This window comes from Pleurodeles waltl, chromosome 1_1 (assembly GCF_031143425.1).
Source record: "Pleurodeles waltl isolate 20211129_DDA chromosome 1_1, aPleWal1.hap1.20221129, whole genome shotgun sequence".
NCBI classification, from domain to species: Eukaryota; Metazoa; Chordata; class Amphibia; order Caudata; family Salamandridae; genus Pleurodeles; species Pleurodeles waltl.
The window spans coordinates 637,033,915-637,060,446 of NC_090436.1; the positions used below are offsets into that span (position 1 = coordinate 637,033,915).

The 26,532-nt window shown below is 45.1% G+C and overlaps 1 protein-coding gene across 2 annotated transcripts in view; it reads right to left on the bottom strand.

Annotated features, from left to right (window-relative positions):
- The window catches only part of CDO1 (cysteine dioxygenase type 1), a 38,056-nt gene extending 17,029 nt beyond the window's left edge, over window positions 1-21,027 (bottom strand). The window contains exon 1 of one of the 2 annotated variants that reach the window (XM_069226622.1): window positions 20,771-21,026. In XM_069226622.1, the coding sequence (XP_069082723.1) occupies window positions 20,771-20,940 (170 nt within the window). In that variant the 5' untranslated portion in view covers window positions 20,941-21,026. Of the gene's footprint in view, window positions 1-20,770 lie in introns of both variants that reach the window. The other variant, XM_069226612.1, reaches the window with a different exon arrangement.
- Window positions 21,028-26,532: the final 5,505 nt, after the last annotated feature.

Below are 26,532 nucleotides of genomic sequence, written 5' to 3' on the forward strand. Positions count from 1 at the left end.
CCCATCCATCGTTGACTCTGGGTAACTTCTGACCCCCCCCTTTTCGGGGCGGAAGGTGGGTGCAACAGCACAGAAAGGTGGGCGCACTCGGGGTGTGTCACATCCCTGGAGGGGTATTTATGTCCACCACCCCCCCCCCGGTTGGAATCCTCCTTTCTGGTGGATGCGGCACGGGCGGTAGGGTGCGGACCGGTACTACAAACAATTGCCCTTAGTTCTCAATTCAGATTTCTGCATTGGGGTTTTAACATTAAAATGTAGACGTTTGTGCCCCTATAAAGTTAAATATAAAAGTTAAATAAAAAATCTAAAATACCCACAAGTTTCAAAGTCACCCAGTTTCAGTCACAAGGAAAACTGTTTTAAAGCTGTCGTATGAGAAAATGTATCAGCCTTTTTTAAAGCAACAGTTTCCAGTCACCAGGAAGTATAAGGGATGAACTATGATTAAACCAGCTAATCTTAAGAGAATCTTGCCTTGCATATTGAAAACTTTGCATAACCCTAATATGCTGACTAGACATCATTCTTGTAACAGTAGATTTCTTGGCTAGCCATTCTCAAGCTTCTGGTAAGGGGGCAGTGAGCTTCTATGTGTTGTGTCTGCTTCTTTGGACTTCTTAGGCTGGGAAGGTCAGCAACAATAGGGCCGGTCAACAGAACTTCAGCAGGGGATATCATCCTTGCTCAGATCCTGGAGGAAATGGACAGCACTCAGCCCCATGTACCATAAGCTCTACGAGCAGTAGGTAGTCCAGGTTCAAAAGGTATGCATCAAGCTTTATTGAATCCTCTGCTTATATTCGCAGAATCAGGGAACTGGCTCATAACCCACAAGGAAACCAGTACTCTGAACACATAAAATGTGTAAGCACATATATGACACACAAAATGTGTCTGCACAAATATGGCATAAAATGTTTGTACCGGTTTTTGCACCCGGTGCATTTTGGTGTTACTTTAGGGTTTGTAAGGGTTCTTTACAAACCCTATGTGCTGCTGCATTTAGTGCTTAACATATTTCTAAGAGAGCGGGTGGCTGATGGCTACTGCTTGATCGAATTTGTGTATTAGAGGCTATTCACCATCCTACGGTACTTCACACCTGTGTGGCCATAGGTTGTGAGAGGCAAAATAATCCACTACCACTTTAGAATACCCACTCTCCCCCAAGCATGAGGGTGCGGTTCAATACTGTACATCTTAGCAGGGTCTCTTTGGTCACTCACAGGAGCCCCATAGGAGGAGGAAACCCCCTGCTCCGGCTCTCATAAAGTGCCCAACAGTAAATAAAAAAAGGAAAAAAGTGCCCCCATAGTAGAAGGAAACAAGTCATCCAATCACAACATTGTGAGACATAAATTGCTTCAGGGTGGGATAAACAAATGTATTGGAAACAACAGGCTTGTCTACCGACAGCTGTCTGTCTGCATTCGAGTCCTAAATATGAAGGTAATGCATTACCTGCGACAGCCACAATTATTCATTAGACAATCGTTAGACTATTCATGTGCAGTAAGAATTAAAACTACATCAGAAAATGCAGTGAAATGGTTTCAATGAAGACATAATTTGATGGTAGCCAGTTGCCATACATGCAGGCTACGTGCTGTCAGCACAATGTAGTCAGAGTAGGAGAAAACACTGATTTCAGATTTTTCTGGTTCATTTTTCTGAAAAGTTCACTTACTTCCTCGTGAGTTTAACCACCAATGGAGCTGCAAGTGCACTGGTAACATGGCTCGGTAGTCTCGAGGGGCCTCTGTATCCCAATAATGAATATTTTTTAACACTTACCATGGAAATCGGAGGTCCATTTCCCATGCTTGCATTAGGGCCTAGGCACCTTTGATACTTGCTGCTCCTGCTACCCTTTTGTGCGCATGAGGCCTTTAGCTTGCACTAGAGAGCAGCGTTTCCCGAACTGTGGGTGGCAAATTCACTGGGGGGTTGCGAAAGCCCAAGCAATAAATAAAGATGCCTTCAAGTACTACTTTTATATTGTCACGTTTGCTGTACAAATCATAAATGTTCACTTAAACCCGACTGCCACACATCATTTGTGCGCAGTACAGTTTGATAAGTAAAATGTTATGTCTGTACAAATTTAGGGACCATTTCAATGGAAAATATGTCTGTAAATGCAATGCTTTAACTACACACAAAACTGCCCGTGCCACGTTAACTGAAGCTAGGAGCGTTGCTAAACATTTCTCGTTCTAAGAACTGTGCCGTGGTTCTAAATATTTGGGAAGCACTGCAGAGAGCGTTGTTCATGTAGGGAAACCCCCTTCACCGCAGGGCAGTAAATGCGGCCCGGCTTGGAGAACTTGCAAGGTCTTGGAATTGGCATGCCATGATGTTTTCTTAGTGGAAAGGACAAGGTCCTTTTCAAAGTTAATGAGCGGTCGAACAAGGGTGGGCAGAGAATGGACTGGCAAAGCGTGCACCAAGGCGGCAGGACGCGGTTTGTGTGAACTGAAGAGAAAGTCGTCAAGGAGGCAAAACTGGCATCCGTCACGTGACCTGCGAGAAGCCTTTCCCACTTCACAATGAGGCCTTTCTATGCGGTTGTGTTTCCCCCTTACTCTTCGAGGGGGAGGGGACGGATAAGGAATGGTTTCCCCTACAGCACAAGGTTTCGAAGTCGAACCACGTGATTTACAGGAAGAGAGGGATGGGGTATAATTCGGAGATTCCAGGGTTCTCGGACAGAGGCAGCTAGTCAGAAGGACGACCTTAAACCGCACAGCAGTTGGAGTGCTGTTTATGGAATCGTTTCAGAGAAGGATACAAAAATTATTATTTCTGGCGAACGACGTAGATAATGGATTTCCCAATCTGTCACGTTCTCCTCTTACTTTTCTAATTTGAGTTAAGCCTTGAAGTCAGGAAGGGGGTCGGGGCCTGCTTATCGGCACACAAAATAGATGCCTTTATTTCTGTGAAGAGCACTAGTTGCAGACTAAGGTTAGAAAGCCGTTTCTGGGTCAAGAGGATGCGAGGTGACTGCCCACCACCGGGATGGCCCTTTATTACCCCTGTAAGTGGACGCGTGCCGCCTCACTGCTGTGACATGACGGGGTAGCAGCGCCTTATTAGGTCTAGGGTGGCAACAATTGTTGCACTAGCCCTGCAGTGTTTCACAGACGCCTTAGAGGGCATCCATATGAAATACAGGAAATATAGAGTGTAAGGGGCAGGTTACAACAGTCTAAACTACACTACACTGAGCTCGAGTTATCAATCCCGATCCATGGGTAGTTTATACAGTGCAGGACTGGTCTGTTGCATGCTGGGATTTGTAATCCCGTCCAGCCTATTATAAAAGACGAACTGCAAGCCCCAGAATTCAGAGCCAATTTATGGACTGGATGAGCTAGTCACGCAGGGAAATGGGAAAACCCTCTCTTAACTGGAAGAGAGCACCAGAAAAGTAGTCCGCAGCCCATTCCTGTGACACGCAACAACCACCTCGGGAGATAATTCATGTCGCAGGTCATACAGCTAAGCATTAGTTTGTGCCTCCTTTACTTCGGCTGAGTTGAGGTATCTACTCCAATGAAACACAGGCAGTGTCGAGCATCACTAGGCAGTAAAGAGGGAGACTGGTTATATAGTAAAAGGGGGATTCGATCAAAACAATGGTCTGCTGTTTCCTTGAATTTCCCAGGGACCTGCATGCTGTGAACTGAATGCCCTGGCACAATCCACTGATCTCCTCTGCAGTCCGAAAGCTGCAGTCACGTGCTACACATTTTTATCTGAAAAGAATCCCTGCTAATCGCCTCAACATCGAATGTACGCGCCTTGGGCCGTGGAAGTGCGAGCATCAACTAAGCCAGAAAATGCGGGTAATCACGGGCTGAAAGGAAGGTTTACTTGTATTTTTCTACAGCAACAGCACCCTGTTGTTTCTGAATAGTCCATACCCAATGAGCATAGACCCTCATACATTGCTCTGCCATCAGCTGCAGCGTTCAGTCTCAGCGGGGACCCATTCAACTGCCATCACCATTGTCAGCCAGTTTGCACCAGAACTCCCCACATTCGCTGCAGATAAACCACTGTTACCCCTGCCGCCTTGCTTGCTGATGGGGTAATGATAGAAATGGACTACTTATGAGCCGTATTTATATAGCGTGAACTCCATGATCACCAATTACATGGTTAAATGATTTTACCTAAAATACAGGATGTTGAGTCTACCTACGTCGAGTCTAAACCCGGTTCCCCATTTCCCAAATCGACAGCTCTGCTCTTTACGCCACATCCGCCTCTTTGCTTACCCAGTGACGTCCCTTACAACAACGGCCTCCGTAACACCTTCAGTCACTGAATCAGTCACTGAATCACTCCTCACACTGTTGGCCCAGGGAGCCACATGAAAACAGATAAACTATACATATACTTCCTAATATATGCAAAAACCAGTGTTGTGAATAAAGGAGTGTTTAATGTGACCAAAGGCAGCACAAAATTGTCAAAACAGAAATGACTAAGTGAATCGCCCTAAATGGTGTGGTTATGGCCATTTATGGGTCTCTTGCTCGCAGCGCCGACTCAAGCTCCACTTTACTGATAAGAGCAAAGGAAGTCGAAGCAGGTCTGAGGGGACGTAGGTGGCACTTAAGGCTGGACTATTATTATTGGAGCGCGCTGCTTTGCATTTGCTTGTTTGCCTTCAGTAATGATATGAGAGCTAAAATAATGAAACGGAATGCCTACCAAGTTAACTACCAGCAGTACAGATCAATTTAAGCATTTACTTCCATGACATTTTCCTTTCTACGCTGACGTAACAGTGCGACCCCCCACACACTGCAGAAGCAGATGCAGTAACAGTACTTAGTAAAACTCAGACAGTGGCACCCGTATGAGATGCTGCAGAAGCACGAGGGCATAGAGAAGACTCCGCAGGAGCACGTCCTTGAGAGGTTGGAGCTGCAGTAAGTGCAACAAAAAATGCAACAGGAAATCTGAATAAAACCCATTCTCCAGAGATCAGAATCTTTCTCCAGATCATGGATTAGGTATAGCATACTGTGCGATATCACTTAAGTATCTATGTCAAGTTTTTTTTTTTTTAAATTGAGTTTTCCAACAAAACAAGGAATATACAGGCAGTTACATCATTACTAGGTTCTATAGGTAGTTGCGAACTGAATAGAAACTATACTTAGACAGGCACCCCCCGGTCTCAGCAGCGATACATACACTCGGTACGAGTTCAACAAGTTCAAACTCGGTCAGGTGCCCCTTGTTCATCCCCATCGTTACCCCCAGCATGACAGTACACAGGCATGTGATGACAATGTCAATATACATTTTTCACAATCGTTCAGCTCTGTTACCAGGTAGCAGTCCAAATTCTTTCCATGGCGCCACTGATAGTAAATTGTACCCTTTAAAGTATACTCATAGAAACGTCATCAAAACAGTCATCCACATAACAATTTGTAACAGCCAAGGAGTAGTGCCCATCCTGCGTACGTTTTATGGAAGCATAAATACATTTATGTGTTTGATAATAGTGGACCCATCCTCATTCCACAGTCTGAGGGCCTTACAAAGCTACAAAACTGCTTGTCGCCCCATAGAAGTCTGGTCCCTGGTGGGTCAGAAATTGCTTGTATCATCTCGGCCCATGCAATCAAATCATCTGGCAGCTTATCATCGAGTATAACCCTTCTCATTTGGGATTCTTCTGCTGCAGCCCATTCCAGCACATCACAGACCCAGGCCTCCATGGGAGGTGCTCTAGGGCTCAGCCAACGGATAGCAATGCGTCTTTTCATCGATATGTCACCCAATTTAAAGAACTTTGTTTGCATGCACTTACCCTTTCCCTTCTGCTAAATAGTTTTCTGAACGTACTGTTTAACTCCGAACTGCCTTCTACATATCGGCCTTTCTTTTGAGCGATCTTCTCTCGGTAGGTATGCATGACCAGACAACTCCAGATTACATGGGGGAAATCTGTATCCCCAGTTTGGCGTCTTCCACATCGTGCTGATGTAGTGGGGTGGACCTTGTGTAATTTTTACTGGGGTGAGGTATGTCATATGAACATAGTTATATTGTGTCAAAGCATGCATTACTAGACCTCAACTGTACCGCATAAGACACCCCATCCACTCTTTATCAGTAAGAGTGCCACTGGTCATAAAGTTTCAGGACCACTGTTTGTTTGTCCGTCCTCAATGCTCTGTAGAGATTGAATACCAGGCATCTGCACCCGGGAAGAGCCAATAAAACAATCATTGTCTGTGTGTGAGGGGGAGCGTCTGGTAATGAAGGCAAAATACTCTTTGCTGTGTAGGCCAATCGCATGTACTGCAGACATTGGCCATTGCCAACTCCAAAGGCACTCTGGGCTTAATCAAAGGTAAGAAACCGGTTGTCAGGGAATATGTCTGCTAGAGTTAAGCCACCCTATTTCCAACTTCTCACAGACATAGTAGCAGATATCTGTGCAAAGGAGCGATTGCACCAAATGGGCATTTCCAGTGCAAATGGGGGTGTGGAGACTTCATAGTATCACCTTAATCCCTCTCACCCACGTGTAACAAACAGACTGAGCTCGCAAGAAATGTTCTGGGATGCCCTGTCCCCTCACAGTGGATTTGGCAATGGTTCCCTCTCATGTGTACCCTTGAGGAGCCTCTTCTCCCAGTTATTCATTTCATCCAGCCAGTGAACTATGTGCTGCAGTTGGGCTGCCATGTTATACAGCTTCTTATCAGGAACTTCCAGCCCGTCCCACTCTGACTCTGCTATGTTTTCCCACCCATAGCTAGTTCAGCATCACAAATACTCGTCTCAGAATCACATACATGGAGCCCTGTAATATGTATATGCATCAGGGAAGTAACACCATCTTGCCCAATGTCATCCTGCATATTGCAGACAATGGGAACACATTCCCGATGTAGACCATCTAGCACCTGCCCCATGTTCAACCTGTGGCTGTGTGCTTCATCTAAGGCAACTTGAATGCCAAAGCACATGAAGTCACCAGTCACCCAGGGGATATCCACTCTTGGTAATGCCTCTGCCCTCAGTTCTCTCCATCCCATCAGTGGGAAAAGCTTAGATTTATCAAGTTTAATGCAGTCATGATATTTCTCAGTCTTCTGTCACGACCAGCAGTAAGATCCAGGCCAGTAGCTCTATGAACAGTGCAAAAAGCAGCAACAACAGGAAGTGATCTCAAACTGTTATAAAATCAAGCAGCCCGCTTGGGCCAATGTCAGTGGTTAAGTATACATCAGCCAATCACTGATATACGCCTGTCTGAGACCCACTGCCTGCAAGACCTCCCACATATAGCCCCAACAGCCCAAGTTAAAAGCCTGCTCAACACCAAGCAGGGTTAGCGCAAACTCGTTGTCAGCAGATCCAACCATGTGCATTACAGGTGAAAGTCTGCATATATTGTGTAGAGTGCTCCTCTATGACTCCACATTGGTCTACATCTACCAGGTCTGCGAGTGCATTAAGAAGCTGATTTGCCAGAACCATACTGAGGATTTTAACATCTGCACTTAACTTTGAGAGAGGGCATTATGATAAAACTCTCAGGATCTCTGTCCTTTTTCGGAATAAGTATAATGTGCACCTCTCTAGTGGAAGCTGGGAGCTCGCCTGCTTCATTATAGACATGCAACTACTTGTTGGCTATCAAGTTTGTGCTTTCCTGATAAATTTCCATTGGCAGATCACTAACCCCACTGACCACCTCCCCCGGGAGGTTTGGCCTTCTGCATATCCGTAATGGCAACTGTGATCTCATCCTTACTCAGAGGAGCAGCTAACATTTCTCTACTATCAGGGGATAGCAGACCCAGCGGGAGGCTAGCTATTGTAGGAGACAATCTTTTGTCTATCCGTTTTGTGAAGTTGCATGTATAAATCGCACACGTCAGAAGATCAGCCCATTAATACCCTCCCATGTAAGAATCGCTTGGTTATTACTATTGTGAGCCTCTGTACAGGTGCATGTGAAGTCTATTTTGAGCAACCACACAAGTAATCTGCCTGATTTATCCCCTTCCCTATACAAACACTGCCGGTAGTGTCAAGAAGTGAATTTTCAGTAGTCGCACGTAGAGGCATATTCTGCGGACTAGTAAGTAAGGACAGTTATATTTCTTTCAGTCTTTCTTCTTCAGCTTGCAGTGATTGTTCCAAATTTATTTCACCCTATACACTCAAGACATACATTCACCTCCCACCACCACCTTCATCACCTCCCATTCTGTTGACCTCCTGCCCCTCGTATATGGATAGTGAAGAGTGCAAAATAATGTATTTGACCCATTGTGAGAATATTTCGTCCGGCAAAGCCTCCACATGCAAACGCCACATTGTAAATTTGGGCAAGCCTCTGCCTGCGATATAAGTGACTATATCTAAACCAAGTTAAAGTAAAAAAACGAAATGCTAAGGAGAAAATTTCACAAAAACCAAGAAAACAGAAGGACAAAAGGAGAAAACAAATAGTATCTGTAGGGACTACTATTTCTTAACGTTCACTGTAAACAGGTTACATTTAGAAAAAAATGTCCCAAAGCAGCAGTAGAGTCTTTTTGGAGTAAGACATCTGTAGTATATTAGGTGAATGGAAATGGTGCGTGTGAAAAAAAAAATCATACTGTCAAATAAGTAGACCAGAGGGCAACAGTGCAGGTGCAAGATGTATATTCACTACAGGGTCTTAACTGGAGGGTGTTAAAGCTGCTTGACAGAGCAGATAGAGTGGGAAAGTTATATAAGTGCCCCCAGAGCATTTTGCTGTCACACTCACTGCACCAGCCACAGATCTCTGCCCACCTTTGAAATACAAGACAGATTTCGGCCTGCACATTGAATCCACAGACTGCCTTTCAAACAGCCAGTCTGCCTATCATTAATATACTGTGAAGACCTGGGTTTGCACCTGCCCTGGATACAATGCATTCATTGAGATAAGACACACTGAACTGGTTTGTGCCTGGTGCACCCAGTTTTATGTACACCGCAGACGAGGGACATGCCCCTATTTGTAATAGGGGTCCAGATCTTCAGAACTGGAATCTAGCCATCTTGATACAATTTGTTGTGGTGGAATCCTTTTCCAACACTTAATCTACAGTGTCTTCAATGCAGATTAGTTAGGGTTCCTGCCAACAGCCACTCGCGTCCACTGATGCATGGCCTTCTCAATTTCCAAGCACTTGAGTCCTTGGGTACCAAGTTCTAGAACAGGCCCAGCCTGTACAGGTCAGTTTCCTTGCAGACACTGCACAGTTCTACTAAGTAGTCACTGGACTTCTTGAGCATTGAAAGTTGTCCACAAGCCAGCAGGACTCTGGTTCTAGGACCTTTTCACTCCATGATTTCCAGATGATAGCAACTGTGGGTGAGAAGTCTATAATTAATATTTGTGTGCTTTAGTGAAAATGAGAGACAACTAAATTGCTTGTAATTTGTTTAAAATGGTGAAAGGGCTAACTTAGCTTGAATGGGCCTAGCTGTATTTTCATTTTTCATTGTGTAGCACTGCTGCACATAGTTAAAACAAAATGTCAAGATATTCTTTCCCGGCCTGTGCACAGAGATCCTCAGATATGACCTTCACTAATGTATTAAATATACAAAATTCAGTAAGTGCCATGGCCACATTTACAATGTAACATTATTAAAATGTATTCTTTTCTGTTCCTGGTGCTTTTGGAGAGGACGGATTTACTACTACATTCAATTGAAGGCTACTTCCTTCATCCGAAAGGAGAAGCTGTTTACATTTTTTGAATGAGGTTCAGTTTTCTATGCAAGGATTAGCATAGCATATTCATTAGATGCATAGCAAGAGTCATTTCAGCATGTGATCTGTTTTACTATTAAATATGTAACTTCCTTTTCTTACACCACAGACTGTATGGTTTCTTTGTATACAAGCTTACCATTTGTGAAGCAAGAAAGGTCTTCTCCTGGCCCTGTGTAAGAGCAGACTTACTAATAATCTGTTTATTAGGCACTACTAAGATATTGCCTTACTTTTCTTTGAGACAGACTTCATGTCAAACCTTTATTCATTAAAGCACTTACAATATTTCGATGTTCTCTTCGGCCTTGAACTGAGCAGTCTTTATGAAATTTTGCTTGTTGTTCATTTAGTGCGTGGCTGTATTGGGTTCTGGCTATTGATTAGATTAGGGCTCTAATACTGCTACCAAAGATATTTTGCATTATTATGATTTGAATAATTAACTATTGGATTTCGCCTTCTGTATTGCTTATTAATTTTTAAATAAACCTTGTGTGGTATCTCCTAAACGGTTCTTCTTATGGAATGCTGCCACAGAACGCTGGGCCGCATTCTAGGTACAGTGAGGTGAGGTGTGGGGATTTCTAGATCTGGCAGTTGAGCCAGGATCCTGTAACTAGCAGATGTAAGGTGCTCTGCATAAAGAAGCTACTTACTCATCTCTTGATGTCCTGATCTTTCCGGTGGCAACGAGAACGCCTGGTACTTTGACCTTTGTCTTGAGTGGATTTTCCTGTGTAGATTTTCCCACGTGTATTTCTCTGCATAGCTAATATGTTATTATTTAGGACTCCCATCTCTTAGAGACGGACTCACACAGCCCAGATTCCTCAGTCTGACAAGACCCTTCAGAATAATCACCCTGCGCACAGGAGACTCTCAGTCCGTAAGGATCTAATCAGCAGGTTGGCTGGTTACAGTCACAAAGAACAAGTCTTTAGTGGCAGGGGATTTCAGGAAAAACACTCAGGCAGCTCTCCAAATACTTCCTCCACATATGCAGCCATCCCTCTGTCTCCCCCTCCTCAAGCCTTTAACTTATTCAAGATGGGCTGATGAAGGAAAATTCTAATATGTAATTATGTCATTATTTCCCATTTTTTTAAAACGATTATGATGTTAAGAACACAGGCAAGATTTAATTTCTTGAGAACAGTGTACCCCAGAAGGCTTGTGAAAAAATATTAGTAGTGGCCATCTGCTTCAGGAAAGTAGTCTCTCCAAAACCATTCCCTAGGTATGCAAGTTAGCCTACAAGGACACCAGAGGCATTATAGTGCCTACGAACACCACCATAGACAGTCGCTCCCAAAGAGGTGGGTGGGGACAGGCCTGTAGACTGACAGGTTCATTCACACCTCCCTACCAGAGTCAGGTAATCTCTGGATATCACCCCTTTAATCCCTTATGTGTCCAGGAATCATTTTAACTTGGGAGGTTGCTAGTACCAGCTAATTACGTTTCTCCCCAGCAGGGGATATGTAATCAATGCTCTCTTTTGAGAGAAACAGCCTAATAACTATTCCCTCTTCTTTTCCCCTGAGGCCTAATGATCCAGCACCACTTAAATGTGTGATCTGAGCCAGTACAAAATACATTTTCTTCAGTCAAATCTGTAACTAACTGACGTCTCTGCTACCTTACTAACTGCATCATAGGGGGCTCCAGGGGCATCATTGCCCCAGCTAATGAAAAGCTGTTATCCACCACTTAAGAATATACTGCTAAGCTACTCTCCCAGCCAATATCCATACACATACATAATTATGGAGTGAGCTATTTTATGAAATATTCCAATTTGATTTCTGTTGAAAATGGCCGATTATTCAGCTGGAGGAACGAGGTTTTTATTGTTAGGTGTTACACAAGTGATGATTCATCACTACTGTTAAATATTAAAGCATAAATCGAGATGTTGTCTAAATAAACAACACCAAAGTGCCGACGATAGACGAAAGGTAGGCACATAGACTTCCAAACCTTCTCCTTCCAAACAAACCTCAAAAACCTCTGATGCTCTCTCCAAACTTGAACTCTTAGATAAGCATCTTGCACATCAAATCTCCCTTCCGCAGAGCATCTTTCAATAAATGGATTCCTCCCATTTTGAAATTATGGTAAGACATCCAATTGTCTAATTATTTTAAATGTATTACTCTTCTCATTCCCGTGCCCTTCTCCACCAGAAATATATTGCTTATAAAACAGTTTGATAAAGCCTCTTCTAACACCACTGCCTCTTTGGAAATCAATTTCTGACTCTCTAGATCTATCAGCCTTATTTGTTCGGAAGAGAAAAACAGACTCCTTGGCAACCTTGACTGAGCTGGTTCTTCCACAAACTCTATTTGAAACCCACAAATTACTTCTAAGACCCAAGGATCTTTTGTTATCTTGACCCACATGTGATAAAATTGGGCAAGTCTGCTATCCAATTTTAAGGGGATAACAGAAGGGTCTAGACTTACCTGAAGATCCTCGGATATTCTCGCACCATGTGCACTTCTTTCCCGCGCTCTTTGCTTCAATGGGTATAGACTCCCACTCTGGTAGGTGCCTTGACCATGAAAACCTCTAAAACCCTTGACCACGGCTGGGGAACCAACCCCTCGTTCTCCAGGCCATTCCAAAAACAGGATTCTGAAACGATTTTTTAATGTCCCTCTGAAGCTTTTGAAGGGAACAAAATGCTTCAACGAACTTTAAAAGATCCTCACTAAAGACATCACCAAAAGCAAACCATGAGCCGAAAAAAATCCTCCTTATTTGCTAGATCCACCAATTTCAAGCAAAATACTTTCTTCTCTCAATTGAAATGGCAATATTTGTGTTGTCTAGCAGGCATGCAGCTCTATGGATCCATTGGCATAATTCATGTACATCAACTCTCCTATTAAAAACATGGGCTCGTGCCAACTTGACAAGTATCTGTCAAAGGACCCACAACATCTAAAAGTCTGTCCTGACAAGACCTCAGTCCCTTGCCCAGTCCTTTCCTAGGGTCCAATCCACTGCGACCTATAAAAGCTATTATTTTGGGAACCAACTCAAGAGTCCCTAAAACTCTATTCACACTAGATGGTCTGGGGCATTCACATCTTACTCTGACTCAAACATCTTTAGGGATTTCACACCTAATCCAAAACTGAACATAATCAGCCACATGATCCGATGGTGTCCACTCCAGGGAAAGTAGATGTTTTATGAGAAGTGAATCAAACATATGTTAGCCTAACAGGTCAGTCAGTACATCATCATCCCTCACCAAAGGATGATCTGAAGAAAGCTTCAATGGTAAAGACTCTTGCTCAACATCTTCTGAGTCCAAATCAGATGAGCAACTAATCTCAACCTCTGCGCTACCAAAGGATTCATCAGACCACTGATTTATGTGTAGAACCCTTGGACCTTTCTATTTCTCCCTCCGTCTGGGCCTTTTTATTTGCCCGCCTTGTGTGCCCTTGGCAACATCCTCTCCTCTGTCATCACAGAAATCATGGACTTCCTTTGCAGTTTTCTTCTTTTTTTGCCACACTCATGTCAACATTCATATGCTTTCTTTTCTTATTTGATTTACCTCCTTTTTAAATAATTGTATTGTATAGTATTTCCAATTGTTTATCCATCCTGTTTAACACTTCTAAAGTAATATTGTCTATTGCTTTACTGAGCTTTTCTTCAAAGCTTAAATCCTGACAACTCTCAGCGTGATCCATGTCTACAACAATACTGAATTCAAACACAAGCTTAACACGCAACCCTCCAAATTTCAAAATTACAACTAAATTGACAAACCTAAAATAAGAAAGTAGTAATATCTGAGAGGACCTGTCTAGTTGGAACACCTCAGGAATGCAGATATCTGTCAGAGCATGGCAAGTCTGATGGGTCAAGTCAATTCTAATAATTATAATGGGAACGAACGCCTAAAAACATTGTTGATGCTCTAGTAATCTTCAAAATGGTGCCCAGCAAGCGAGTCATCTGCGGAAAAAGCTCAAGCCGGAGCGTGATCCTCCGACCACAGCAAGCGCACGTCAGAGATGGTTAACTTGAGCGTGCCTTCCCAAATGTCTGTTTTAAAAGACAACTGATAATAAAATCGCCCTCTAACTTCAAATAGAGACTTCATAGATCAGCTGAGGGTAAATCGCTCACCAGAATGCTGCACACACCACTTTCTCACCCGAAATCAAAGCAAGCATACCTCTAGAAACAAGACTTCAGAAACCAAGTGAAAAATCATTAAAGTGAAAAATCACTGCATTCGCAACCACACAATCCTAAACACCCAAGCAAGACAGTTTGAGATCATGCTGAAAAACATAATCTCCCCAAGAACATTAGAAGTACTAAGCTCTTCAGACAACACAGGTATTAAAGCATGTATTCTGCAAAATCAAACACACATTAGTTTCCCCAGGCAATTAAATAGGTTCTAATGGCTGCTGAGTGATAGCAATAAAGGGATTTACTGCATGATACTGGCCTCCAGGTCATGACATAAAATCATTTGCCATTCCTGTAGCATTTTTATATTTAATGTAATAACCTGAACAGATTGTCCTTTGTACAGCCCAGAGAGGCGATTCTTGCCTGGGTGGGCACTGCTAAGGGACTAGAGAGTTGATGTGATGAGTCTGCTCAGGAAATGTTTCCTATCAATGACATACTGCAGTGGTAGACTCTTTGAGACAGCTGGTTAAATGCACATCGGGCTGTGTTGTATTATCAGTATTTGAACTGTATTTTGTATCATTCATAAGGAACTGCAGCTTTTGGAAAATGATTGGGAGGTTTCTCACTGACAGGGGTCAAGGTGCTCAGGAGTCAGTGTTCAAAGTATACAAAAAGTGATGAAATGATTGAACAAATCTGAGCCACTGGCAATCACTAAAGGCTGCATCCCAGTCCATTGGTATTTTGCACACTATGCCACTTCAGGTTAGACCCAGCAATATGCAAATCTGCCTTGACCCTGCAACAATGGGAACAGTCCAGACCAAACTGTCAGGTCAGGTCCTCCCCGAAACAGATCACAAGCAAATCAGGACCGGTTTCGCCCTACTTAGGTTCATCAGCCAGGTGTAGCTTGACTTCAGTGACAATGTGCACAGGAACCACATCTGGGCATAACCCCTCCTATTTAGGGTGGCACACAAAAGTATACAAAAAAAGTGATGGATCTGGGGCATAACGGAGGCCCCCACAGCACCTGTGGTGCAGCGGCCCCCAGGGATTTTTTTATCTTGGAGTAGGCTCACTGTCCCTCTAAGCCATGCCACTGCATGCCAGCAGAATGTGTGCAATGGCAGGGAATAAGAAATAAACGCTCGGGAACGCCACTCTGCTTGATGAAGCAGGCCAATCTACAGTGTGGGAGGGGTGCCCACTACCATTCAATGGGCCCCTATTGAGCCCATTCTGCAGGGGGGCCACCATTGTGCATTATGCCACTGTGATGGATGGAAATATTTATTTAGTCTCAGCCACTAGTAATCACTCCCAGGGCACATCCCAGCCCATGCTTATTTTGCACACCATGCCACTTCAATGTGGAGTCACTGTTTGTCACCGAAGAGAGAAATGGACTGCCTGACGTACTGTTCATTGATGGATGACATGTGTATGAATTTCTGGCTGTAGAAAGTTTAGTTTGTTTCATAAAATGAAGCTGAGAGTTGTTTATTACCAAGCATGAAGGTTAAGTGCTGCTACGTCCTGTGATTCTAGGCAAATCACTTGATCTTCATAAGGCCCACCGACAGCGGCTTGAGATCCTCATGAGTGATAAGATGCACTATATAAAATCTACATTTCATTTTAAAGCCATCATTTGACAGTTACCTGACTGCAGACTGATGTGTGGGGAAATGGTGTTTGATGGTTCAATAGAGATATGGTTTTAAGGGGTATATTCTGTTGAGATGGCAATGCTTTATCGCAGGATTTCACGAACTGTGGATTATAACAGATTTCATTAGGATCAAAGCAATCAAGGCAGTTTTCTCGTGATGCACAAATGATAACTATTCACAGAACTCATTTCCCACATATTATCATGTTTATGTTCTGTAGTTTTATCAGAAAAAAAATGCATGCTGTGCAAAGTAAGTTAGTTTGGGCTGGACTGTTCCCATGGGGAACAGGGTCAAGACTGATTTGCATATGGCTGGTTCAAACTGGGGTGGCATGGTGAGCAAATGAATTGATGGATTAAACCCAGATCTGTGACTGGGGGTGAATGTTTGATTGGTTCCGCATTCCGTCCTCCATTATTTGCTTTTGTTTCCATAAGTGCGCCAGGTATGCCTACACGTGGGTGCCGGGCACACTTTGCCACTGGATTCAAGCTAACCTGGCTGATGAAGGTTGATACCCTGAAACTGGTCCCAGGATGCTTGTTTCCAGTCCAGGGAGGACCTGGCCTGGCAGTTCGGGCTGGACTGTTCCCATGAGGAAAGGGTCAAGACTGATTTGCAATTGGCTGGGTCCAAACTGGGGTGGCATGGTGAGCAAAAGAATTGATGGATTAAACCCAGACCTGTGACTGGGGGTGAAATGTTTGACTAGTTCTGCATTCCGTTCATCATTTGTGTTTGTTTGCTTTTGTGCAAAGTTAGTGGCCATTTCAATTATGTCTATAATGACAGTGTGCTACCACACAATGATTAACTTATGTTAAAATATTGTGCCACCTCATGTCCATTAAAACTCCTTGGGTTGTGAAATTTTGTCATTCTAAAAAGTGTGGCATGGTTCTAATAAGTTTGGGAAACACTGCTTTATCTCCTAAATGCCATTTGACCCATGTTGTATGAGTATGTGCTATGCTGCGACTAATGTTATCCTGGTTCTGGAGGAAGGTTGTACAAATAAGGGAAATGCTGTTTGGGTAGAAAAGCTTTGCCAATTCTATGTATTAATGTGCTTATTCGTATCACTAAAAGGGACGTCCTGTGGCTTTGAGAGCCATGTCGCTTAGAGTAGTACCTTTTCCAGTCTTGTGTGGGGTGGCCCCGGCTCTGGGCAATGTGCAGTTTGTGTGCTTTTGGGAAGAGAGGCACCTTCTCCTGTATGGCTGTTGGTGCTGTGTTAAATGTATTTAACAGTGGTGTAGGTGCACCTAATATGTACTGTCGTGTTTGCTGGTTTACATCGGGTAGTGCTGTTACCTATGCCTTGGCTTTCATTACAGGTGTATGAAGTATTGTATTTCCCTTTGCTTTCAAGTACATACATGGAGTAAACAATAGGACAATGGAATAATGTACATATTTACAGTACTTGTATGTATTTACATATATACAATTGAGTGAGATAACTGAAACAGCAATGTAATTTATTGACGTGCACAATCTCTACAAACTTTTACTTTCCATTACAATAGATGCTGGTCAGTACTTAAGAAACAGGGCCGCCCGGTGTACCGGAAGAGAACCTAGGTATTGGAAGGTATAGTGAACAATGGTTTCACTAAGTGAGCAACTTACAGATCTTGGCCTAACATTCAACAGTCCTCCTTCGATGCCTCACAAAGTATCACTAATGCCGTGTTGTATGCTTAAAACGTACCTTTCATGATTTTTTAATGGGGTCATGTCGCTTAGAGGAGATAATGATGCATCTTCGCATGGTGTGATACGAGACTTTAAGCAGCGTTTGTCAGGAAAGGGAACAGAGTTGCTTGTGACCTTTAGTTAAACCATGCAGCCTTTAAGATCGCACAGACCCTTACAAAGATGTCCAAAGACTAACAATGTGTCCAATGAAGCTTCAGATATACAGGCTGGTTCCAGATTGAACTAGCTCATACGAGTTACACCGGGAGCCGGCGCTTTTCCTATCCTAGGAACGCATTCATTCTGCTGACAATCCACTTGTCCCCCAAATGAGCGAGTATGTTTCTATCCTTGACACAAAAGGGTGATTCCGATGCATCATTTCGCTGAACTGTTAACGCCTTTCTAAGGCAAGGCAAAAACACATAACGAATTGTCTGGTTCCTTTAAATAACAATCTAGAAACTTTTAGAACAACTTTCGCTCGTTTACTTTGGAACCCGGCCCATTAAGGCGGGGCCGCCTGTGCATGAATCATACGAAATGAGAGCCCGTCTGCAACTTGAAGTTCGATTCCAACCCGCAGGTCGTAAATCAAAGGGAGACTTTCCCTCCTTCCCACCCTGAAAAACCACAAATGTCTATTTCAGCTGTGCTCTGTGATTGATCGTGGGGACACAGCGCTGCTGTCTGCAGGCCAGCAGCAGGATTTGTCCCGGAGTGGGTGGGGCTCCCTCCGGGGTCTGATTGGCTCTCAGAGTCCCTCCCTCTTCGCGCCTTCTGGGGCGTGCGGCACACACTGTGAGAGATCTGATTGGCTACGGGCGAGCCTCCCACTCCACACCCACAGACTGTCTGCTCACCGAGGCAGGGGTGCGAAGACGCTGCGTGGCGCTTCTCCGTGGAAGCTGGCGAGTCTTGGCGGGTAGCAGAGAGCAGCAGTCAGGCTCAAGTTACCGGAGAGCTGGGATATGCATCCATCGTTAACCGCCCTTAGTCTGCAGCACTGTCCCGGGTGAGATGGAGCCACCTGCAGTGTTGTAGTGTGCAGTAGTGCATAAAGAGGGCATAGAACACATGATTATGTGCACAATATAGTGACTGCGTGAGAGACCAAGAGCCTGCTTCCTTGCAGTAGGGAGAAAAGTGTGTTTTTGTAAAATGTAGCCCGCAATCACTAAAACAAAAGCTCACCTCAAACGTGATTGATAGTCAAAGATAGACAAATGTACTACTCTTTCAGTGGATAGAAACGTCCTCCTAAACATACCACAAGTCGGACATTTTTAAAATAAGCCATACTCTTGGGAGAATATTCATTTATTAAACAATAAAACATCGAGTGTCCTAATTGATTGATATTTTGGAAAGCGTCACTCCCTAGAAAAGTATTAATCACATTTCCAAATTTGAGTTACTTAGTGGCAAAACCGGCTCAGCAGCTCCCTGGTGCAAAAGTGACGGGATCCAATTTACAGCGCGTGGTGTTCATTTTTAGCAGTATTTATTTGAGGTGCACGGACGTGCAGAGGTATGTAAAAACAAAAAAAGTGACATGTCTATAGACATAACACGGCGCCCAGTACACATCTCAATGCGCTGAAGTGGAGATACGAAAATCATCAGCACGTCTAACCATTCGGAATTCTAAATTCGTTTGCACTAGTCGTTATGTATTGCATTGGCCAGTCGGTGCCAAATGTCACGATAGCCGACCTGGTGCTTTTGTTTCCCAGTGCCCCGTGCATTAGTCTTTCCACTCACAATTTTATGCGTCAGGGATCAAGGCAAAGCCACCAACCGTGTCCAAATAGAGAGGGTGTGAGCGGGGTTTCCTATTTCCCTTAGCACTTAGGCCACATCTCCCCCCCTCTGCTCTCTGGAAGGCGGCCGGTGCACGAATCATAAATGTTCACCTAAGGCATCCTACTGCCAGATATATTTTACGGCCTGGGCAGATTTCCAGGCCCCACCTTACAAGGGCCCTCTTGAGCCAGAAATGTTTCTCTTTCTTTCCCTCTTTCTCAACCACTCGCCTTCTTTGCCTACCTTTCACCTCATTCTTTCTCCCTGTTCCATTCTAAGTATTTCAGCGGTTTGTGGAGGACCTAGTTTCTGAAAGTTTAAGTATAATTCAATATTGCTTGGCATAATGTGGGCTTGAGTTAGCAGGACATGTTTAATTCAAAGTTGTTAAGAACAATGGGCCCCAGAAAGTTGCACTGTCTACTGCACAGCGAAGAGTGTTAACGTTTAAAGACGAGCTATCTTGTAGTGGTCATGCTGCACATTTCGGGTGTCTCGGCCCAAGTCTTGGGTGACCTTGACCCCGCATGTGATGCTGGACAATCAAAGCGCTATACATGAACCATATTAGTTCATTGAGCGCATTTACAACTGATGCCACCTGCGTCAAACCTGCACTACTAAAGTGCTCACTACTAGATACTCATATAACTTTGATCTATAACTGTGATTCACGCAATTATTTCTACGTAGTTTGCATTTCATTAGAAGCTTATCTTTACACGTCTACATTTTTTCTTGGTGGACGGGCTATGAAAAGCATATTATAGATCACGCGAATAAGGACATGTAAAAGACCCCCCCTTTTGTAACGCTGGGCTTTGTGCCCTTCTTTGTAATAACACCCAACCCCCAAATAGGCACTTTTGTTCCCGCCACCCCGCTCAGAAACACGTGAATGCAGTGGGCCATCACACAGCTTTCAGTGCCCCCCCCCCCCCCGCGGTCCGGGGAAGGTCTTCTTGTGTTGTGGGGGACCCCTCACTTTCACGCCATTGCATGGATTGTAAAATGCGCGCAAGTGCATGGAATAAGACATCGTTAAATCGCGCCCTTATAGCGTGGAGGGTGGGACCGTTCAAGGGGCCCCCATTGAGCCCAAGTCCAAAGAATTTCTGTGCAGTCTGGAAGACGCCGGGGTCCCTCCTCACATTCTGCAGGGAAGAAAGAATTGGGGGGGGTAATCATTTTACGACACTGAGACCGCGGGAGCATTTCAGTTAACGTACGTTTTAAAAGGAGTGTACGAGGCAAGGTGTACACGCTTTTCTGCTCAAACCCGTGCAGACTACATAAATCACTCCACTATTTAAATAAAATTCACGGACACGCAGAGCCATCATTTTGACGATCACACAAGTATTATTTTCATTTTAGATTTTTTTTGGTCTTCAATCGTTTTTCTGCACTTTTGGTGCTTTTTATTTATCCCGAGGAATTAGTGATTCACAAATCCCTCGCACTGTTCTTCCTGTGCCTTTCGGTACAACGTGTATTTATTTACCTCCGAATCAGCCCTCGGTGCGTGCACGCGAAGGTCTGCAAATGTGTTGCGCAGCAGCTGTTCTGTAAGAGAAATCGCGCCAGTTACCTGTATTGGTCAAACTTTGCATACTGCCTCCAGTCCAGCGGGTTGCTCTCGTAAGATTCCATTATCGTCTGCACCTCTTCAACGTTGACTTTGTCGCTGGAAAAAATCTCGTGCAAAATCTGAATCAGGTCTTGTAGGGTTTGCGGCTTTAACACTTCTGTCTGGTCCATCGTGCAAGCTTTTTGAGCAGTGGTAGAAGTTCCTGGCTCTAGGACCGTGGCTCACACCCTTCGAGCAGCAATTCCGCACACCCCCAGCCGGCCTCACTATTTATCGTCCCAAAGTTTACAGTGGGATGTACCAACTTCACAAGGAGGGAGGATCCCGGCAGCTGACTGGATTACATTCTACTGCATAGGAGCTCGAATGCAGGTGTACACAACATTTATGCGAATGTTCCTCTCATTCTTCCGGCTCCTGCCCGATTCTCAAGCTACGTAGACTCCTGTTCGCATCATTTGCAACACCCTTGTTTAAGGCATGCCCCGCTTGGGTCCTCATTCCTGCAGTAACTATGGTAGACCGCCATAGCCCGTGGCTGTGTGATGTGCAGGGTCTTGCTGTTGGGCTTCTTTGCGTTTTTTGTGCCTGTAGAGACAGCTGGGTTGACAACTTAAAGAGATCTCCGAAGCACACTGCGGAATCTTAGTAAAAGAGAGTTTTTTTTTTTTTGAATGAATGTTACATGCCAATATTTTCAATAGGATGGTTGTCGCACGCAACACATCATCTTTTGAGATAGACCATCTCTGCCTGCCTTTGTAGACCTGTGACACGCTGCTCTCTTCTTTTTCCTTACTTGCATTATTTTTTCCTGCTGACTCAGCAGTTTGCTAGCCACTTTGGGAGCCACAAGAATGTATCGGACGAGGCTGCATATAAAAAGCACAAGTGTTAGCGCAAAAGGCTACTTATAGGTCCGTAAGTCAAAATGGAACATTGCAATTCATAAAGAGTAAACTCCAGCCCAACCAATACACAATGCACCTACACCTTCCTTCCATTAAAACTGTCAAACATCCCAACAGCCCCCTACAGCTCACTTACCCTGTCAAACAGCCACCCTCACTCTTCAACGTCATCCCCATTCTTTCATGTAGTTACACCATTCGCACAAACCCCTGAACCTCTCAACCCATATCGCCTCACCATGTTCAGTATCCCCAAAACTCTGACATCAGATTTTCACCTGGACCCTTCGGAAAGACAGAAGGTGCAGGGGATTAAGAGTGGATACACCTGCAGGTAACTCTCCTCCGCCCCCCAAAATACCACCAACCAGGACAGCTTGTAGGAAAGTACCATCTTGCCTGGCATGTTACCCCCATATTTCACTGTATATATGTTGTTTTAGTTGTATGTGTCACTGGGACCCTGCCAGCCAGGGCCCCAGTGCTCATAAGTGTGCCCTGTATGTGTTCCCTGTGTGATGACTAACTGTCTCACTGAGGCTCTACTAACCAGAACCTCAGTGGTTATGCTCTGTCTTTGCTTTCCAAATTGTCACTAACAGGCTAGTGACCAATTTCACCAATTCACATTGGCTTACTGGAACACCCTTATAATTCCCTAGTATATGGTACTGAGGTACCCAGGGTATTGGGGTTCCAGGAGATCCCTATGGGCTGCAGAATTTCTTTTGCCACCCATAGGGAGCTCTGACAATTCTTACACAGGCCTGCCACTGCAGCCTGAGTGAAATAACGTCCACGTTATTTCACAGCCATTTACCACTGCACTTAAGTAACTTATAAGTCACCTATATGTCTCACCTTTACCTGGAAAAGGTTGGGTGCTAAGTTACTTAGTGTGCGGGCACCCTGGCACTAGCCAAGGTGCCCCCACATCGTTCAGGGCAAATTCCCCGGACTTTGTGAGTGCGGGGGCACCATTACACGCGTGCACTATACATAGGTCACTACCTATGTATAGCGTCACAATGGTAACTCCGAATATGGCCATGTAACATGTCTAAGATCATGGAATTGTCACCCCAATGCCATTCTGGCATTGGGGTGACAATTCCCTGATCCCCTGAGTCTCTAGCACAGACCCGGGTACTGCCAAACTGCCTTTCCAGGGGTTTCATGCAGCTGCTGTCAACCCCTCAGACAGGTTTCTGCCCTCCTGGGGTCCAGCCAGGCTTGGCCCAGGAAGGCAGAACAAAGGACTTCCTCAGAGAGAGGGTGTTACACCCTCTCCCTTTGGAAAAAGGTGTCAGGGCTGGGGAGGAGTAGCCTCCCCCAGCCTCTGGAAATGCTTTGATGGGCACAGATGGTGCGCATCTCTGCATAAGCCAGTCTACACCGGTTCGGGGATCCCCCAGCCCTGCTCTGGCGCGAAACTGGACAAAGGAAAGGGGAGTGACCACTCCCCTGACCTGCACCTCCCAGGGGAGGTACCCAGAGCTCCTCCAGTGTGCTCCAGACCTCTGCCATCTTGGAAACAGAGGTGCTGCTGGCACACTGGACTGCTCTGAGTGGCCAGTGCCAGCAGGTGACGTCAGAGACCCCTTCTGATAGGCTCTTACCTGTGTTGCTAGCCTATCCTCCTTCCTAGGTAGCCAAACCTCCTTTCCTGGCTATTTAGGGTCTCTGCTTTGGGGAATTCTTTAGATAACGAATGCAAGAGCTCATCAGAGTTCCTCTGCATCTCTCTCTTCACCTTCTGCCACGGAATCGACTGCTGACTGCTCAGGAAGCCTGCAAAACCGCAACAAAGTAGCAAAGACGACTACTGCAACCTTGTATCGCTGATCCTGCCGCCTTCTCAACTGTTTTACTGGTGGTGCATGCTGTGGGGGTAGTCTGCCTCCTCTCTGCACTAGAAGCTCCGAAGAAATCTCCCGTGGGACGACGGAATCCTCCCCCTGCAACCGCAGGCACCAAAAGAACTGCATCACCGGTCTTCTGGGTCCCCTCTCAGCACGACGAGCGTGGTCCCTGGAACTCAGCAACTCTGTCCAAGTGACTCCCACAGTCCAGTGACTCTTCAGTCCAAGTTTGGTGGAGGTAAGTCTTTGCCTCCCCACGCTAGACTGCATTGCTGGGTACCGCATGATTTGCAGCTGCTCCGGCTCCTGTGCCCTCTTCCAGGATTTCCTTTGTGCATAGCCAAACCTGGGTCCCCGACACTCTAACCTGCAGTGCACAACCTCCTGAGTTGTCCTCCGGCGTCGTGGGATCTCCCTTTGTGACTTCGGGTGAGCTCCGGTTCACTCCTCTTCGTAGTGCCTGTTCCGGCACTTCTGCGGGTGCTGCCTGCTTCTGTGAGAGCTCCCTATCTTGCTGGGCTCCCCCTCTGTCTCCCCACGCAATTGGCGACATCCTGGTCCCTCCTGGGCCACAGCAGCATCCAAAAACCCTAACCGCAACCCTTGCAGCTAGCAAGGCTTGTTTGCGGTCTTTCTGTGTGGGAGCACCTCTGCAAGCTTCTTCACGACGTGGGACACCCATCCTCCAAAGGGGAAGTTCCTAGTCCTCTTCGTTCTTGCAGAATCCACAGCTTCTACCATCCAGTGGCAGCTTCTTTGCACCCTCAGCTGGCATTTCCTGGGCATCTGCCCAATCTCGACTTTGCCGCGACTCTTGGACTTGGTCCCCTTGTTCCACAGGTACTCTCGTCCGAAAATCCACCTTGGTTGCATTGCTGGTGTTGGTCTTCCTTGCAGAATTCCCCTATCACGACTTCTGTGCTCTCTGGGGAACATAGGTGCACGTTACACCTACTTTTCAGGGTCTTGGGGTGGGCTATTTTTCTAACCCTCACTGTTTTCTGACAGTCCCAGCGACCCTCTACAAGCTCACATAGGTTTGGGGTCCATTCGTGGTTCGCATTCCACTTTTGGAGTGTATGGTTTGTGTTGCCCCTATACCTATGTGCTCTCATTTCAATCTATTGTGACTGTACATTGCTTGCATTACTTCCTTTTGCTATTACTGCATATTTTTGGTATTGTGTACATATATCTTGTGTATATTTGCTATCCTCATACTGAGGGTACTCACTGAGATACTTTTGGCATATTGTCATAAAAATAAAGTACCTTTATTTTTAGTATATATGTGTATTGTGTTTTCTTATGATATTGTGCATATGACACCAGTGGTATAGTAGGAGCTTTGCATGTCTCCTAGTTCAGCCTAAACTGCTCTGCTAAGCTACCTTTTCTATTAGCCTAAGCTGCTAGAACACCTCTTCTACACTAATAAGGGATAACTGGACCTGGTGCAGAGTGTAAGTACCCCTTGGTACCCACTACAAACCAGGCCAGCCTCCTACACAGCTCAAATAAGGTGTTTTCCTGTGCCCGCATGCTCACTGCCAAACAATGAGAGATGAACTCCATCAGGACCCGAAGAGAAAGCAATCATCCCTAATAGTGGATGTGATAAGACCCATACTAGAGATATGACAAAGCAGTCTAATTTCTCTTTAATTTCCTAGGGGCTTAATCATTCGCCATATTTTTCCTTGCCCCTTTCCAGTCCTTCCTAGGAACTAATTCTGTCCAGACAAGGACTGCACCTATAGCTAGGCAATCCGAAGAAGCATCCATAGGAGCATGCACAGTGGCGTGGTGAACCCCTTGGTTAAACAGGGGCTGCCACTCGGTCCCTGGGCTAGTGAACTGGGTACCTGCTAAAGGTAATTAGTTGCTTATGGATCTTTTCTGTCTGCAGGTGTTTTGGGTGGAAAAAGTCCTCTGCATGGTGACCGATGTGCACTCCTGCCCTGAGTATGTCAGTTGTATGTATGTCTGGATCCCTGATACTGAATTGTAGTTATGGGTGAACATTGATTATGTGTGTGCTGTGACCGAGGCCTGTCAAGTGGTAATGCAGTCTTGTTAGACCAGGAAGGATACACCGAAGGCTAACCCCTTAGTGGTTGAGGGCTACCGCCTTTACCTGGAGTTAAGTGAGACCACCACAGTGGTGGGAGCATACTTGTTTTGTAGTTATCAGTAGTGTGAACTAGCCTTCTTACCAGCACCACAGGAGTGGCGCCTACTGGCCCAGTCATGTAAAGTTCCACTCCTGTGCACTTACCTCACCCTTTGCCGGCATTGGTGATTGTGTGTGGCTCCAGGCAGCACATGATACTTGTGGGTGCGTGCTATGATGTATTTGTGCGTTTGTATGGTGCAAACTGTTGACTTTTTTGAGGACTGTTGTATGAATACATGCACAAGAGGAAGGAGAGCAGAGCATCGTATGTGCGCCTTAAATGCCTCTTTGCAGGAAGAGTTACTGGTTGGTGGGGCCTGGGCTCATTGCCTGGGAGATCGTGAGTCTGAAAAGGTTAGCACAGTAAAACCAGGGAACCATGAAAGCGTAGGCTTTTGAACCTTTATGAGGCATATTTAAGTGGAAGCTGACAGTCAGGTGTGATCTCCAGCTACTCCCTTGGCCTCTATTGTAGATCAATCTTAATTGGAGCCACTCCTACTGTAGTAGTTTTCCCTTTGACAAAGGGCAGGGCAGAGGAGAGAACACTTCAAAGGAGTTGACATTCACAACCCAAATTTCAAAATACCAGACACTAAATCATTTTTGTGTCTGGATTTGGACAATAAAGGTGGGATCATGAGTACCATACTTTGTTCAAAAGCACTGTTCATTAGGAGAGATGATTACCCAGTCTTCTAGAAGCTGAAACCAAGACTAAGGAACAAGGGATGCTAGACTCCCTGCTGGATAGGCACCATCACTGGGGAAGTCAAAACCATTTGACTGGAGCACCAGCCTTCTGCCCGCCTG